The sequence below is a fragment of the Zea mays genome, chromosome 7 (genome assembly GCF_902167145.1).
Source record: "Zea mays cultivar B73 chromosome 7, Zm-B73-REFERENCE-NAM-5.0, whole genome shotgun sequence".
Taxonomy (NCBI): Eukaryota; Viridiplantae; Streptophyta; class Magnoliopsida; order Poales; family Poaceae; genus Zea; species Zea mays.
The window spans coordinates 2,695,281-2,711,832 of NC_050102.1; the positions used below are offsets into that span (position 1 = coordinate 2,695,281).

The following is a 16,552-nucleotide window of genomic DNA, read 5'->3' on the forward strand; positions in this document are numbered from 1 at the left end:
CCAACGGCTAGAATCCAACGGCAGTGATGACGTGGCAGGGGCACCGGACTGTCCGGTGTGCACCGGACTGTCCGGTGCGCCATCGAGCAGAAGCCTCCAGCCAACGGTCAAGTTTGGTGGTTGGGGCTATAAATACCCCAACCACCCCACATTCATAGCCATCCAAGTTTTCCACTTCTCAACCACTTACAAGAGCTAGGCATTCAATTCTAGACACATTCAAAGAGATCAAATCCTCTCCAATTCCACACAAAACCTTAGTGACTAGAGAGAGTGATTTGCCGTGTTCATTTGAGCTCTTGCGCTTGGATCGCATTCTTTCTTTCTCTTTTGTTCTTGTGATCAACACTCAATTGTAACCGAGGCAAGAGGCACCGATTGTGTGGTGGCCCTTGCGGGGAAGTTTTGTTCCCGGTTGATTGAGAAGAAGGAAAGCTCACTCGGTCCGAGGGACCGTTTGAGAGAGGGAAGGGTTGAAAGAGACCCGGCCTTTGTGGCCTCCTCAACGGGGAGTAGGTTTGCAAGAACCGAACCTCGGTAAAACAAATCCGCGTGTCACTCTCCTTATTTGCTTGCGATTTGTTTTGCCCCCTCTCTCGCGGACTCGTTTATATTTCTAACGCTAACCCGGCTTGTAGTTGTGTTTATATTTGTAAATTTCAGTTTCGCCCTATTCACCCCCCCTCTAGGCGACTATCAATTGGTATCAGAGGCCGGTGCTTCATTAGAGCCTAACCGCTCGAAGTGATGTCGGGAGATCACGCCAAGAAGGAGATGGAGACCGGCGAAAAGCCCACTACAAGCTACGGGAGCACTTCATCGGAAGAGTCCCGCACCAAAAGGAGGGAGAAGAAGAAGAGCTCCTCCAACAAAGGGAAGGAGAAGAAATCTTCTTCTCACCACAAAGAGAAGAAGGAAAAATCTTCTTCCCACAAGCCGCATCGGAAAGGTGACAAGCACAAGAGGATGAGGAAGGTGGTCTACTACGAGACCGACACTTCATCAACATCGACCTCCGACTCCGATGCGCCCTCCGTCACTTCTAAGCGCCAAGAGCGCAAGAAGTATAGTAAGATCCCCCTACGCTACCCTCGCATTTCCAAACATACACCTTTACTTTCCGTCCCATTAGGCAAACCACCAACTTTTGATGGTGAAGATTACGCTAGGTGGAGCGATTTAATGCGATTTCATCTAACCTCGCTCCACAAAAGCATATGGGATGTTGTTGAGTTTGGCGCGCAGGTACCATCCGTAGGGGATGAGGACTATGATGAGGATGAGGTGGCCCAAATCGAGCACTTCAACTCTCAAGCAACAACAATACTCCTCGCCTCTCTAAGTAAAGAGGAGTATAACAAAGTACAAGGGTTGAAGAACGCCAAGGAGATTTGGGATGTTCTCAAAACCGCGCACGAGGGAGATGAGCTCACCAAGATCACCAAGCGGGAAACGATCGAGGGGGAGCTCGGTCGGTTCCGGCTTCAAAAAGGGGAGGAGCCACAACACATGTACAACCGGCTCAAGACTTTGGTGAACCAAGTGCGCAACCTCGGGAGCAAGAAGTGGGATGACCACGAAGTGGTAAATGTTATTTTAAGATCTCTCATTTTTCTAAATCCCACTCAAGTTCAATTGATTCGTGGTAATCCTAGATACACTAAAATGACCCCCGAGGAAGTTATCGGGCATTTTGTAAGTTTTGAGTGCATGATAGAAGGCTCGAGGAAAATCAACGAGCTTGGCGACCCATCCGAAGCCCAACCCGTTGCATTCAAGGCAACGGAGGAGAAGAAGGAGGAGTCTACACCAAGTAGACAACCAATAGACGCCTCCAAGCTTGACAATGAGGAAATGGCGCTCGTCATCAAGAGCTTCCGCCAAATCCTCAAGCAAAGGAGGGGGAAGGACTACAAGTCCCGCTCCAAGAAGGTTTGCTACAAGTGTGGTAAGCCCGGTCATTTTATTGCTAAATGTCCTATATCTAGTGACAGTGACCGAGGCAACGACAAGAAGGGGAGAAGAAAGGAGAAGAAAAGGTACTACAAGAAGAAGGGCGGCGATGCCCATGTTTGTCGGGAATGGGATTCCGACGAAAGCTCAAGCGACTCCTCCGACGACGAGGACGCCGCCAACATCGCCGTCACCAAGGGACTCCTCTTCCCCAACGTCGGCCACAAGTGCCTCATGGCAAAGGACGGCAAAAAGAAGAAGGTTAAATCCAACTCCTCCACCAAATATGAATCCTCTAGTGATGACAATGCTAGTGATGAGGAAGATAATTTGCGTTCCCTTTTTGCCAACCTTAACATAGCTCAAAAAGAAAAATTGAATGAATTGGTTAGTGCTATTCATGAAAAGGACGACCTTTTGGATTCCCAAGAAGATTGTCTAATTAAAGAAAACAAAAAACATGTTAAGGTTAAAAGGGCTTATGCTCTAGAAGTAGAAAAATGTGAAAAATTATCTAGTGAGCTAAGCACTTGCCGTGAAATAATTGACAACCTTAGGAATGAAAATGCTATTTTAAATGCTAAGGTTGATTCTCATGTTTGTGATGTTTCAATTTCCACTCCTAGAGATAATAATGATGATTTGCTTGCTAGGATTAAAGAATTGAACATTTCTCTTGCTAGCCTTAGAGTAGAAAATGAAAAGTTGATTACTAAGGCTAAAGAACTAGATGTTTGCAATGTTACAATTTCTGACCTTAGAACTAAGAATGAAATGTTGCATGCTAAGGTTGTAGAATTAAAATCTTGCAAACCCTCTACATCTACCATTGAGCATGTTTCCATTTGTACTAGATGTAGAGATGTTGATATTAATGCTATTCATGATCACATGGCTTTAATTAAAAAACAAAATGATCATATAGCAATATTAGATGCAAAAATTGCCGAGCACAACTTGGAAAATGAAAAATTTAAATTTGCTAGAAGTATGCTCTATAATGGGAGACGCCCTGGCATCAAGGATGGCATTGGCTTCCAAAGGGGAGACAATGTCAAACTTAATGCTCCTCCAAAGAACTTATCTAACTTTGTTAAGGGCAAAGCTCCCATGCCTCAGGATAACGAGGGTTACATTTTGTACCCTGCCGGCTATCCTGAGAGCAAAATTAGAAAGATTCATTCTAGGAAGTCTCACTCTGGCCCCAATCATGCTTTCATGTATAAGGGTGAGACATCTAGTTCTAGGCAACCAACCCGTGCCAAGTTGCCTAAGAAGAAAGTTTCTAATGCATCAAATGAACATAGCATTTCATTTAAGACTTTTGATGCATCATATGTTTTGACTAACAAATCCGGCAAGGTCGTTGCCAAGTTTGTTGGGGGCAAACACAAGGGCTCCAAGACTTGTGTTTGGGTACCCAAAGTTCTTGTGTCTAATGCCAAAGGACCCAAAACCGTTTGGGTACCTAAAATCAAGAACTAAAATTGTTTTGTAGGTTTATGCATCCGGGGGCTCAAGTTGGATACTCGACAGCGGGTGCACAAACCACATGACCGGGGAGAAAAGGATGTTCTCCTCATATGAGAAAAACCAAGATCCCCAACGAGCTATCACATTCGGGGATGGAAATCAAGGTTTGGTCAAAGGACTTGGTAAAATTGCTATATCTCCTGACCATTCTATTTCAAATGTTTTTCTTGTTGATTCCTTAGACTACAACTTGCTTTCTGTTTCCCAATTATGTCAAATGGGCTACAACTGTCTTTTTACTGATATAGGTGTCACTGTCTTTAGAAGAAGTGATGATTCAATAGCTTTTAAGGGAGTGTTAGAGGGTCAGCTATACTTGGTAGATTTTGATAGAGCTGAACTCGACACTTGCTTAATTGCTAAGACTAACATGGGTTGGCTCTGGCACCGCCGACTAGCCCATGTTGGGATGAAGAATCTTCATAAGCTTCTAAAGGGAGAGCACATTTTAGGATTAACAAATGTTCATTTTGAGAAAGACAGGATTTGTAGCGCATGCCAGGCGGGGAAGCAAGTTGGAGTCCATCATCCACACAAGAACATCATGACGACCGACAGGCCGCTTGAACTACTCCACATGGATCTATTCGGCCCGATTGCTTACATAAGCATCGGCGGGAGTAAGTATTGTCTTGTAATAGTGGATGATTATTCTCGCTTCACTTGGGTATTCTTTTTACAGGAAAAATCTCAAACCCAAGAGACTTTAAAGGGATTCTTGAGACGGGCTCAAAATGAGTTCAGCTTAAGGATCAAGAAAATAAGAAGCGACAATGGGACGGAGTTCAAGAACTCACAAATCGAAGGCTTCCTTGAGGAGGAGGGCATCAAGCATGAGTTCTCTTCTCCCTACACTCCACAACAAAATGGTGTAGTGGAGAGGAAGAATCGAACTCTATTGGACATGGCACGAACCATGCTTGATGAGTACAAGACACCGGACCGGTTTTGGGCCGAAGCGGTCAACACCGCCTGCTACGCCATCAACCGGTTATATCTTCACCGAATCCTCAAGAAGACATCATATGAACTCCTAACCGGTAAAAAGCCCAACATTTCATATTTTAGAGTTTTTGGTAGCAAATGCTTCATTCTTATTAAAAGAGGTAGAAAATCTAAATTTGCTCCTAAAACTGTAGAAGGCTTTTTACTTGGTTATGACTCAAACACAAGGGCATATAGGGTCTTTAACAAGTCCACTGGACTAGTTGAAGTCTCTTGTGACGTTGTGTTTGATGAAACTAACGGCTCTCAAGTAGAGCAAATTGATCTTGATGAGATAGGTGAAGAACAGGCTCCATGCATAGCGCTTAGGAACATGTCCATTGGGGATGTGTGTCCTAAGGAATCCGAAGAGCCTCCAAGTACACAAGATCAACCATCCTTCCCCATGCAAGCATCTCCACCAACTCAAAATGAGGATGAGGCTCAAAATGATGAAGAGCAAAATCAAGAAGACGAGCCACCTCAAGATGATAGCAATGATCAAGGGGGAGATACAAATGATCAAGAAAAGAAGGATGAGGAAGAACCAAGACCGCCACACCCAAGAGTCCACCAAGCAATACAACGAGATCACCCCGTCGACACCATCCTCGGCGACATTCATAAGGGGGTAACTACACGATCTCGGGTTGCTCATTTTTGTGAACATTACTCTTTTGTTTCCTCTATTGAGCCACACAGGGTAGAGGAAGCTCTCCAAGATTCAGATTGGGTGGTGGCGATGCAAGAGGAGCTCAACAATTTCACGAGGAATGAGGTCTGGCATTTAGTTCCACGTCCTAACCAAAATGTTGTAGGAACCAAATGGGTCTTCCGCAACAAGCAAGATGAGCATGGTGTGGTGACAAGGAACAAAGCTCGACTCGTAGCCAAAGGGTATTCACAAGTCGAAGGTTTGGATTTCGGTGAAACCTATGCACCCGTAGCTAGGCTTGAGTCAATTCGCATATTATTGGCCTATGCTACTTACCATGGCTTTAAGCTTTATCAAATGGACGTGAAAAGTGCCTTCCTCAACGGACCGATCAAGGAAGAGGTCTATGTTGAGCAACCTCCAGGCTTTGAAGACAGTGAGTACCCTAACCATGTCTATAGGCTCTCTAAGGCGCTTTATGGGCTCAAGCAAGCCCCAAGAGCATGGTATGAATGCCTAAGAGATTTCCTTATTGCTAATGGCTTCAAAGTTGGCAAGGCCGATCCTACACTCTTTACTAAAACTCTTGAAAATGACTTGTTTGTATGCCAAATTTATGTTGATGATATTATATTTGGGTCTACTAACGAGTCTACATGTGAAGAGTTTAGTAGGATCATGACACAGAAATTCGAGATGTCGATGATGGGGGAGTTGAAATATTTTCTAGGATTCCAAGTCAAGCAACTCCAAGAGGGCACCTTCATTAGCCAAACGAAGTACACTCAAGACATTCTTGCTAAGTTTGGGATGAAGGATGCCAAACCCATCAAGACACCCATGGGAACAAATGGGCATCTCGACCTCGACACGGGAGGTAAGTCCGTGGATCAAAAGGTATACCGGTCGATGATTGGTTCATTGCTTTATTTATGTGCATCTCGACCGGACATTATGCTTTCCGTTTGCATGTGTGCAAGATTCCAATCCGACCCTAAGGAATCCCACCTTACGGCCGTAAAACGAATCTTGAGATATTTGGCTTATACCCCTAAGTTTGGGCTTTGGTACCCTCGGGGATCCACATTTGATTTACTTGGTTATACGGATGCCGATTGGGCGGGATGCAAAATCAATAGGAAGAGCACATCGGGGACTTGCCAGTTCTTGGGAAGATCCTTGGTGTCTTGGGCTTCAAAGAAGCAAAATTCGGTCGCTCTTTCCACCGCCGAAGCCGAGTACATTGCCGCAGGACATTGTTGCGCGCAGTTGCTTTGGATGAGGCAAACCCTGCGGGACTACGGTTACAAATTAACCAAAGTCCCTTTGCTATGTGATAATGAGAGTGCAATTAAAATGGCCGACAATCCCGTCGAGCATAGCCGCACTAAGCACATAGCCATTCGGTATCATTTTCTTAGGGATCACCAACAAAAGGGGGATATCGAGATTTCTTACATTAATACTAAAGATCAATTAGCCGATATCTTTACCAAGCCACTTGATGAACAATCTTTTACCAGACTTAGGCATGAGCTCAATATTCTTGATTCTAGAAATTTCTTTTGCTAAGCTTGCACACATAGCTCTTTTGAATACCTTTGATCATATCTCTTTTATATGCTATGACTAATGTGTTTTCAAGTTTATTTCAAACCAAGTCATAGGTATATTGAAAGGGAATTAGGATCTTCGGCGAAGACAAAGGCTTCCACTCCGTAACTCATACTTCGCCATCACTCCGAGCAACTCTCTATTCTTTGGGGGAGAAATGAGCATCAAAGAAAAGAACTTCATCCCTGGGGAAGAGAGTAAAAGCTCAAAAGCTTCGCTTTTTGGTATAATCTTAACTCATTTATTTTATGACCAAAGGGGAAGATAGCACTTAAAGGGCTCTAATGATTCCGTTTTTGGCGATTCATGCCAAAAAGGGGGAGAAATGAGCCCAAAGCAAAAGGACCGCACCACCACCACCAAATTCAAAAACTTAGTGCTTTCCAAAAGTCTTTATCATTTGGTATCCTATTGTGTTCAAAAGGGGGAGAAAGTAATATTTCAAAAATGGTATATCAAAACCCTCTTGAACACTAAGAGGTGGATCTCTTTTAGGGGGAGTTTTGTTTAGTCAAAGGAAAAGCATTTGAAATAGGGGGAGACAATTTCAAATCTTGAAAATGCTTTGCAAACTCTTATTCATGTACCTTTGACTATTTGCAAAAGATCTTTGAAATGGATTTACAAAAAGAATTTGCAAAAACAAAACATGTGGTGCAAACGTGGTCCAAAATGTTATATAAGAAAGAAACATTCCTTGCATATCTTGTAAGTAGTTATATTGGCTCAACTCCAAGTAACCTTTGCACTTACATTATGTAAACTAGTTCAATTATGCACTTCTATATTTGCTTTGGTTTGTGTTGGCATCAATCACCAAAAAGGGGGAGATTGAAAGGGAATTAGGCTTACACCTAGTTCCTAAATAATTTTGGTGGTTGAATTGCCCAACACAAATATTGGACTGACTAGTTTGCTCTAGTGTATAAGTTATACAGGTGCAAAAGGTTCACATCTAGCCAATAAAAAGACCAAGTGTTGGATTCAATAAAGGAGCAAAGAGGCAACCGAGGGCACCCCTGGTTTGGCGCACCGGACTGTCCGGTGTGCCACCGGACAGTGCACAGTACCTGTCCGGTGCACCAGGGGACTCAGACTCCAACTCTTCACTCTCGGGAATTCTCGGAAGCCGGCGCGCTATAATTCACCGGACTGTCCGGTGTGCACCGGACATGTCCGGTGCTCCAAGGAAGCTCGGCCTCCTGAACTCGCCAGCCTCGGGTTCGCGCGGCAGCCACTCCGCTAAAATTCACCGGACTGTCCGGTGTGCACCGGACTGTCCGGTGTGCCAGCGGAGCAACGGCTCTCTGCGGCGCCAACGGCTCCCTGCGCAGCATTAAATGCGCGCGCAGCGCGCGCAGACGTCAGGGCTGCCCATACCGGTGCACCGGACATCAAACAGTGCATGTCCGGTGTGCACCGGACACCCAGGTGGGCCCACAAGTCAGAAGCTCCAACGGCTAGAATCCAACGGCAGTGATGACGTGGCAGGGGCACCGGACTGTCCGGTGTGCACCGGACTGTCCGGTGCGCCATCGAGCAGAAGCCTCCAGCCAACGGTCAAGTTTGGTGGTTGGGGCTATAAATACCCCAACCACCCCACATTCATAGCCATCCAAGTTTTCCACTTCTCAACCACTTACAAGAGCTAGGCATTCAATTCTAGACACATTCAAAGAGATCAAATCCTCTCCAATTCCACACAAAACCTTAGTGGCTAGAGAGAGTGATTTGCCGTGTTCATTTGAGCTCTTGCGCTTGGATCGCATTCTTTCTTTCTCTTTTGTTCTTGTGATCAACACTCAATTGTAACCGAGGCAAGAGGCACCGATTGTGTGGTGGCCCTTGCGGGGAAGTTTTGTTCCCGGTTGATTGAGAAGAAGGAAAGCTCACTCGGTCCGAGGGACCGTTTGAGAGAGGGAAGGGTTGAAAGAGACCCGGCCTTTGTGGCCTCCTCAACGGGGAGTAGGTTTGCAAGAACCGAACCTCGGTAAAACAAATCCGCGTGTCACTCTCCTTATTTGCTTGCGATTTGTTTTGCCCCCTCTCTCGCGGACTCGTTTATATTTCTAACGCTAACCCGGCTTGTAGTTGTGTTTATATTTGTAAATTTCAGTTTCGCCCTATTCACCCCCCCTCTAGGCGACTATCAGCAACCTCCCGGCTTTGAAGATAGTGAGTACCCTAACCATGTCTATAAACTCTCTAAGGCACTTTATGGGCTCAAGCAAGCCCCAAGAGCATGGTATGAATGCCTAAGAGATTTTCTTATCGCTAATGGCTTCAAAGTCGGTAAAGCCGATCCTACTCTCTTTACTAAAACAATTGCAAATGATTTGTTTGTATGCCAAATTTATATTGATGATATCATATTTGGGTCTACTAACAAATCAACTTGTGAAGAGTTTAGTAAGATCATGATTCAAAAATTCGAGATGTCTATGATGGGGGAGTTGAAGTACTTTCTAGGATTCAAGTCAAGCAACTCCAAGAGGGCACCTTCATCAGCCAAACAAAGTACATTCAAGACATACTCACCAAGTTTGGGATGAAGGATGCCAAGCCCATCAAGACACCCATGGGAACCAATGGGCATCTTGAAAGGGAAATGTGCCCTTGGGCCATTTCTAAGTATTTTGGTGATTGAGTGCCAACACAAGTGCTTAAATGTGAATCTATACCCATGGATGGACAAAGTGCAAATCAAGAGTAAAGGTATGTTTCTAAGCCTTAGTACATTGTTTTGAGGACTAATGTATTGTGTCTAAGTGCTTGAAACAGGAGAAATCGAGTCAGAGAAAAGTTGGCTGTGTACAGCCAAAAGGCTGTTCGGTCTGGAGCACCGGACTGTCCGGTGGTGCACCGACAGTGTCCGGTGCGCCAGGCCGACTTGGCGTGAAGTGGCCGCTCTCGGGAATTCGCCGACAGCGTACGGCTAAAATTCACCGGACTGTCCGGTGTGCACCGGACTGTCCGGTGAGCCAACGGTCGGCCGGGCCAACGGTCGGCCGCACGATCTGCGCGGGACACGTGGCCGAGCCAACGGCTAGAAGGGGGCACCGGACTGTCCGGTGTGCACCGGACATGTCCGGTGCGCCAACGGCTTCAAGGTCGCCAACGGTCGGCTTCGCTATTTAAGGAAGGAAATCGGGCACCGGACACTGTCCGGTGTGCACCGGACTGTCCGGTGCGCCCGACGACAGAAGGCAAGAATGGCCTTCCAGATTTGTTCTCAACGGCTCCTAGCTACCTTGGGGCTATAAAAGGGACCCCTAGGCGCATGGAGGAGAACACCAAGCAACCTTAGAGCATTCTTGATCATCCACACTCAGTCTTTGCGCATTCGTTTGTCATTTTCAGTGATTCGAGCTCCGTTCTAGTGAGAACTTTGAGATAGTCTTTAGAGCTTGATTCTTGGCCGTGTGTGTGCGCATTTTGCTGTGGATTTGTGTGTGTTGCTTCCCTCCCTTACTCCGTGCTTCTTTGTGAACTTTAAGTGTAAGGGCGAGAGACTCCAATTTGTGGAGATTCCTCGCGAGTTGGATAAAGATAAGCAAAGCAAAACATCGTGGTATTCAAGTGGGTCTTTGGACCGCTTGAGAGGGGTTGATTGCAACCCTCGTCCGCTGGGACGCCACAACGTGGAGTAGGCAAGCGTTGGTCTTGGCCGAACCACGGGATAACCACCGTGTCATCTCTGTGATTGATCCTTGTTGGTTATTGTGTTTTGTTGAGGATTCCGATCTAGCCACTTGGCAATTATTGTGCTAACGATTAACCAAGTTTTGTGGCTTAAGATTTTGAAGTGTTACAGGATCACCTATTCACCCCCCCCTCTAGGTGCTCTCACATCTCGACCTCGACACGGGAGGTAAATCCGTAGATCAAAAGGTATACCGGTCGATGATAGGATCTTTACTCTATTTATGTGCATCTCGACCGGATATTATGCTTTCCGTATGCATGTGTGCAAGATTCCAAGCTGATCCTAAGGAAGTTCACCTTAGGGCCGTGAAACGAATCTTGAGATATTTAGTTCTTACAACTAAGTTTGGTCTTTGGTACCCCAAGGGATCCACTTTTGATTTGATAGGATATTCAGATGGTGATTAGGCAGGGTGCAAAATTGATAGAAAGAGCACATTAGGGACTTGTCAGTTCTTGGGAAGATCCCTGGTGTCTTGGGCTTCAAAGAAACAAAACTCAGTAGCTCTTTCCACAGCCGAAGCCGAGTATATTGCCACAGGCCATTGTTGCGCGCAATTGCTTTGGATGAGGCAAACCCTTAGGGACTATGGTTACAAATTAACCAAAGTTCCTCTCCTATGTGATAATGAGAGTGCAATCCGCATGGCGGATAATCCCGTTGAGCACAGCCGCACTAAGCACATAGCCATTCGGTATCACTTTTTGAGGGATCACCAACAAAGGGGGATATCGAGATTGCTTATGTTAGCACCAAAGAACAATTAGCCGATATCTTTACCAAACCACTAGGTGAGAAAACCTTTACCAAACTTAGGCATGTTCTAAACATTCTTGATTCTAGGAATTTTGATTGATACTTTGCACACATAGCTTCTTTATATACCTTTGATCATATCTCTTTCATGTGCTATGACTAATGTGTTTTCAAGTGCATTTCATGCTAAGTCATAGATTAAAAGGGAAATGGAGTCTTCGGCGAAGACAAGGCTTCCACTCCACTCCATCAAATTATTTACCCTTCGCCGTCACTCCGCGTCGCTCTCCACTTTGGTATAATCCTTCACTCATATATTGTTTGCCAAAGGGGAGAGAAAGTTAAAGGGCTTATATTTCACTCACAAGTATCCGTTTTTGGCGATTCATGCCAAAGGGGGAGAAAGTATTAGCCCAAAGCAAAAGGACCGCACCACCACCAATTTAAAAATGTAGTCTTTCAATTTGTATTAAAGAAGTTTTTTAATTGGTATCTTATTTTTTATATAATTTCAAATTGGTACGACCCCTTTCAAAATTAATATCCAAAACCCTCTTGAACACTAAGAGGAGAATTTCATTAAGGAGGAGTTTTGTTTAGTCAAAGGAAAAGCGTTTGAAACAGGGGGAAAAATTTTTAAATCTTGAAAATGCTTCTCGAAATCTTATTCATATACCTTTGACTATTTGCAAAAAGACTTTGAAAAGAATTTCCAAAAGAATTTGCAAAAACAAAACAAGTGGTGCAAATGTGCTCCAAAATGTCTAAATTATCATATCAAACTTATCTGCTTAGAAATGCTTTCATTTCAAAATAACTTATGCACATATGCTAAAATGCAAACTAGTTACATTTCTACACTTTGTATTTGCTTTGGTTTGTGTTGGCATCAATCACCAAAAAGGGGAGATTGAAAGGGAAATAGTCTCAATATTTCCTGTAATCGTTTTTGGTGTTTGACGACCATAACAAACCTTGTGAACTAACCAGTTTGCCTAGTTGATCATTCCACAGGTGCATAAGTTCATCTACAACTATTCTAAAGTGGACTGTCCAGAATACCATAGATTATTCCGAACAGGAGAAGCTTTTTAAAAAACAGACTAAGCGCGGACCGTCCGGGCCCTTGCGGCGGACCGTCCACGACAGCAGGATGACCCTCGGACAGAACCAATGCAAAAACCCAAGTCTACACTACGGACCGTCCGGAGGGAAAGCAAGCACCGTCCGAGACCACGTGCGGACCGTCCGGTCTCAGGCGCGGACCGTCCGGTAGGTGAGGAACCGAAAAACCCGAAGGTGACGGGTTCGGTAAAATGAATTATAGCGTCCTCGCGGACCGTCCGGGGTGCACGACCGGACCGTCTGCGACTGCCTTTATCTGACATCTGACGACACATTTAATGCATTATAGCCGTTGATATAGCCGTTACTGCTGACCGTTGGGATTTCAGTCGTTGATGTGCAGGGGCGGACCGTCCGGACCAGGGGCGCGGACCGTCCGCGGTTGGCAGAATTGGAGCAACGGCTAGGAAGTGGTTGGTGGCTATAAATACAACCCCAACGACCTCCATTCAATTCATCCAAGCACTCCAATCTTCCACATTCAATACAAGAGCAAGCAATCCATTCCAAGACACAATCAAAGCCTCCAATCTCTCTAAGTTCCACATTTGAGACAAGTGATCATTAGTGATTAGTGACTTGAGAGAGAGAGAGAGTGATTCGTGTATTATTTGTCGCTCTTGTCGCTTGGCTTTTGCAATCGTGCTTTCTTCTATTCCCATTCTTATTCTCTAAGTGACTTGTAATCAAAGCAAGAGACACCAATTGTGTGGTGGTCCTTGTGGGGTCTAAGTGACCCATTTAATTAAGGAGAAAGCTCACTCGGTCTAAGTGACCGTTTGAGAGAGGGAAAGGGTTGAAAGAGACCCGATCTTTGTGACCACCTCAACGGGGAGTAGGTTTGCAAGAACCGAACCTCAGTAAAACAAATCGTCGTGTCATCCGCTCTTATTTGCTTGTGACTTGTTTTCGCCCTCTCTTTCGGACTCGATTATATTTCTAACCATAACCCCGGCTTGTAGTTGTACTTAAAGTTTATAAAATTCAGATTTGACTATTCACCCCCCTCTAGACGACTTTCAATAGCTCATGTGGTACACTCAATATACAAAATGCCGCACACGACACATTACCCACAAATATTGATTCAACTACAACTAAAACTCTATTTATTTACGGAAAGGGTGCACAGATGATAAAGCTACAGTCAATTGTAGAAAAGGAAACATATATAAAACTTAGAAACACAAACCTAAAATTGTCAGATGAACCGCCACACGAGTAGTTCTCTATTTTATAAACCAAGTCTGTTTGTGTTTCAGAGAGGTGTCGTATGCGCCGTAAGGAAGCAAAACCGTGCACCGCGGTCTACGTTAGGTTCTTATAGAGTAGTAGAGATACACGTACCTCTCGGCAAAAAAATTGTTCTATCGGATCACCCATATCTACTAGTGGGTATGAATTTACCCTCATACCTATATCCATGTTGATATGGGTCACTCGTCGATTCATCTGTACCCATATCTATATTTCAAACTTTTTTCTACAAACACGGCATCTATAGTGCAAAAAATGTGTTATAGAGCAAACATGGAAGCAAAGGGAAGAAGTCAACGGCGCTGCCTAGTCAAAAAACTTGACCCCATCGTTGAAATCCTCACAGACCCTAACATGGCGTGCTAGGTCCTCCACGTCCGCGGGCTTGTCCGTGCACTCGAGGCCCCGGGGTGGCGTGAGGTTGCACGGCTCCATGGACACCACCCGCCGGCACGGCGTCTCGGGAACCTTGTGGTCGAACGCAGTGAGCAGGATCGCCGGCCGAACGCCGGCGAGGCCGCTGCTCACATACCCGAACGTGGAGAGCCCGGACGTGATCAGCTCCTCGGAGAAGCTGAGCAGGTAGATCTCGGAGAGCGCCCTCTGGTTGTGCGCCAGGTTGTCCGTCGCCTGCCGCTCCCCGTGCGTCGGCTGGAACACGCCCACCATTTCGCCGCCCTTCGCCGCGTGCTCGTAGTACCTCGACCTCAGTCTCTCGAAGTGGTCGGCGTACAGAGAGACCACCAAGATGGCCGTGGAGTTGTTGGAGCCATCGCCACCATTCCGGTCGATCGCATCCTCGTCACCATCTTCGGTTTCCGGGAGTATGTGCTCCTGCCTGGAGCAGTTAAGGATCTGGTTGTACATGTCGTCGGCCGGGATGGAAGAGTGGCCGAACATCCTGATCTGCACGCCGATCCTCCGCGTCGCCGCAGGCAAGTAGGAGCGGTAGTACCTGGTGACCAAGCTCCACACGGGGTTGGCCGGGTGGAGTAGGTACCGGGACAGGAGGTGGTGCACGCTCTCCCTCTCCGGGAACAGCCGCCGGAGCTCGTCCTGGAACTCTGCCACCGCGTACATCGACGGCGTGAAGTAGAGGTCGCTGTACAGCAGCAGCCAGTTGATCTTGCCGAGCGCGCGTTGGTGCTCCCCGCAGAAGAAGAGCGGGTCCTTGAGCTGCCACCCTAGGCTCAGGTACACGTACGACGGAGTCGCGTTCGCAGCAGCCAGGCCGGGGCCGACCTTGCCGTCGCCGACGAGCCTCGTGTACGACCGATCAATGTCCTGGCCGACCCCGAACAGGTTGGCGACGGGGAAATCCTCCGCCGGGAGCCGCCACGTCGCGCCCGGGAACGGCTCGCAGAAGAGGTCGGCCGAGTCCGGGGGCACGGCGGCGAGGAGGACGCGGTCGGTGAGCAGCGCGTAGAGGAAGCCGCTCACCATGGACAGCATGCGGTTGCCCAGGCCGTCGAAGGGGAGCCACACGATGTAGGCGCACTCCATGTCGTCGGCGCTGCGGCCGGACCGGAGCTGCTCGACGGACTTGGCGTACAACGGCGTGCCGGGGGCGCACCGCCTGTGCCGAGCCTCGTACGCGCGCAGCTTGGCCAGGAGGTGCGGCGACGGCGCGAAGGGGAAGTGCTTGTAGTACTGCCATGACTGGTACCGGCTCCGGCACGCTCGCCGGTCCATGCCCGGAGCGAGCAGCCCTCCAAGAAGCTCGTCACGGCCGTGCACGTGAGGACCCTCTGTGAACCCTGGAGGTGGCTGAGCGAGCTTAATTAGTTCTGTGTGTAAGCAACACCTCTGCACCTGCAACACGCGAATGACCGTACCTGCTGTTCCATTGTTCATGGCGGTGAGCTTGGCAATAGCCATCTGCAGCCAGGCCGTTGACGCGCTCTCCCGGCCGAGCACGAAGAAGGCGACGAGCGGCAGAGTCACCAGGCTGCCGACGAGCAAAACCCGGCGCCACAGCTTATTCTTCTCCTCCCTCGCTGCCGGCGGCCACGGCTCCGCGGCGTGCGCCGCCGGATCGTCGTCCAGCTTCTTTGGCACACCTCCAGCGGCACTGGCCATTTCCATCTCGGCCACCTCTGCACCTGCACGCGCACATGGCGATCGTCGATCTGCCTAGCGAGGCTTTTCTTTATGGACGATGAGAAGAGTCCTGCTACGACGTGGAAGATTGGCTCTCGTGCCGTTGAGTTTTGTGTCTCCTGTACTTCGATTGCGTGACAGACCAAACCCGCTTGGAGCTAAATTCATTCGTGTACTTATGATTTTTTTTTTGGCAAGCAGGCCGTAGCATGTACTGATAGATATGATTATAAAGTTTAAGGGACTTTGCCTGAATCTTAGTTTTGTTTGATGCGACTCCGTACTTATTCATATTAAAATTGGCCTTTACTTTGCATGATTTCTAGTGTGTAATTCTAGGTTCCAAGAATAAAAATCTGTTAAACGAAACCACAAACTCGATAAAAGGAACTTATTCTATGTATAAGACCATATTCGTGCACATACTGCATTGATTGGTTGGGTGTACCTCCCTAGCATGGCTCTCTATATGCGTTGACTAGCTCTGATAGCATGTTCGGTTACCTGCATGCACTGGATTAGACATGCACACACAAATGCAACTCACGTATTTACGGTAGCTTTTTGCATGCATGCGTGGATACGGATAAAAGTCACGTATCGGCTGCCAGGCTCATGCGAGCACACCTACACAGACACACAGTCATCCAATCACACGGTATCTGAGAGCTCAGTAGTAAAGGCTCGGTGACATAAGCTGGCCGGTCCTATCATTTTTAGGATTTTGTGCCTATTCGAGAAGCCCTCTTCCTAAGTCGATCTAAACCCTTTGTCTAACAATCTTCATTCATTTGGATTCTGAACTTAGAACTCAGAACTATTAGGACTAGTTTGATAACCCTATTTTTCTGAATATATTTCTATGTTTA

At 46.9% G+C, this 16,552-nt stretch overlaps 1 protein-coding gene across 1 annotated transcript; it reads right to left on the minus strand.

The window, feature by feature from the left end:
• Positions 1–13,795: 13,795 nt before the first annotated feature.
• On the minus strand, positions 13,796–15,818 carry LOC103631905 (probable fucosyltransferase 8). The gene is made up of 2 exons (XM_008653749.3): positions 15,419–15,818; positions 13,796–15,340 (listed from the first exon to the last, which is right to left on the minus strand). The coding sequence occupies exons 1-2, from the start codon at positions 15,666–15,668 to the stop codon at positions 13,890–13,892; spliced, it is 1,701 nt and encodes a 566-aa protein (XP_008651971.1). The 5' UTR covers positions 15,669–15,818; the 3' UTR covers positions 13,796–13,889.
• Positions 15,819–16,552: the final 734 nt, after the last annotated feature.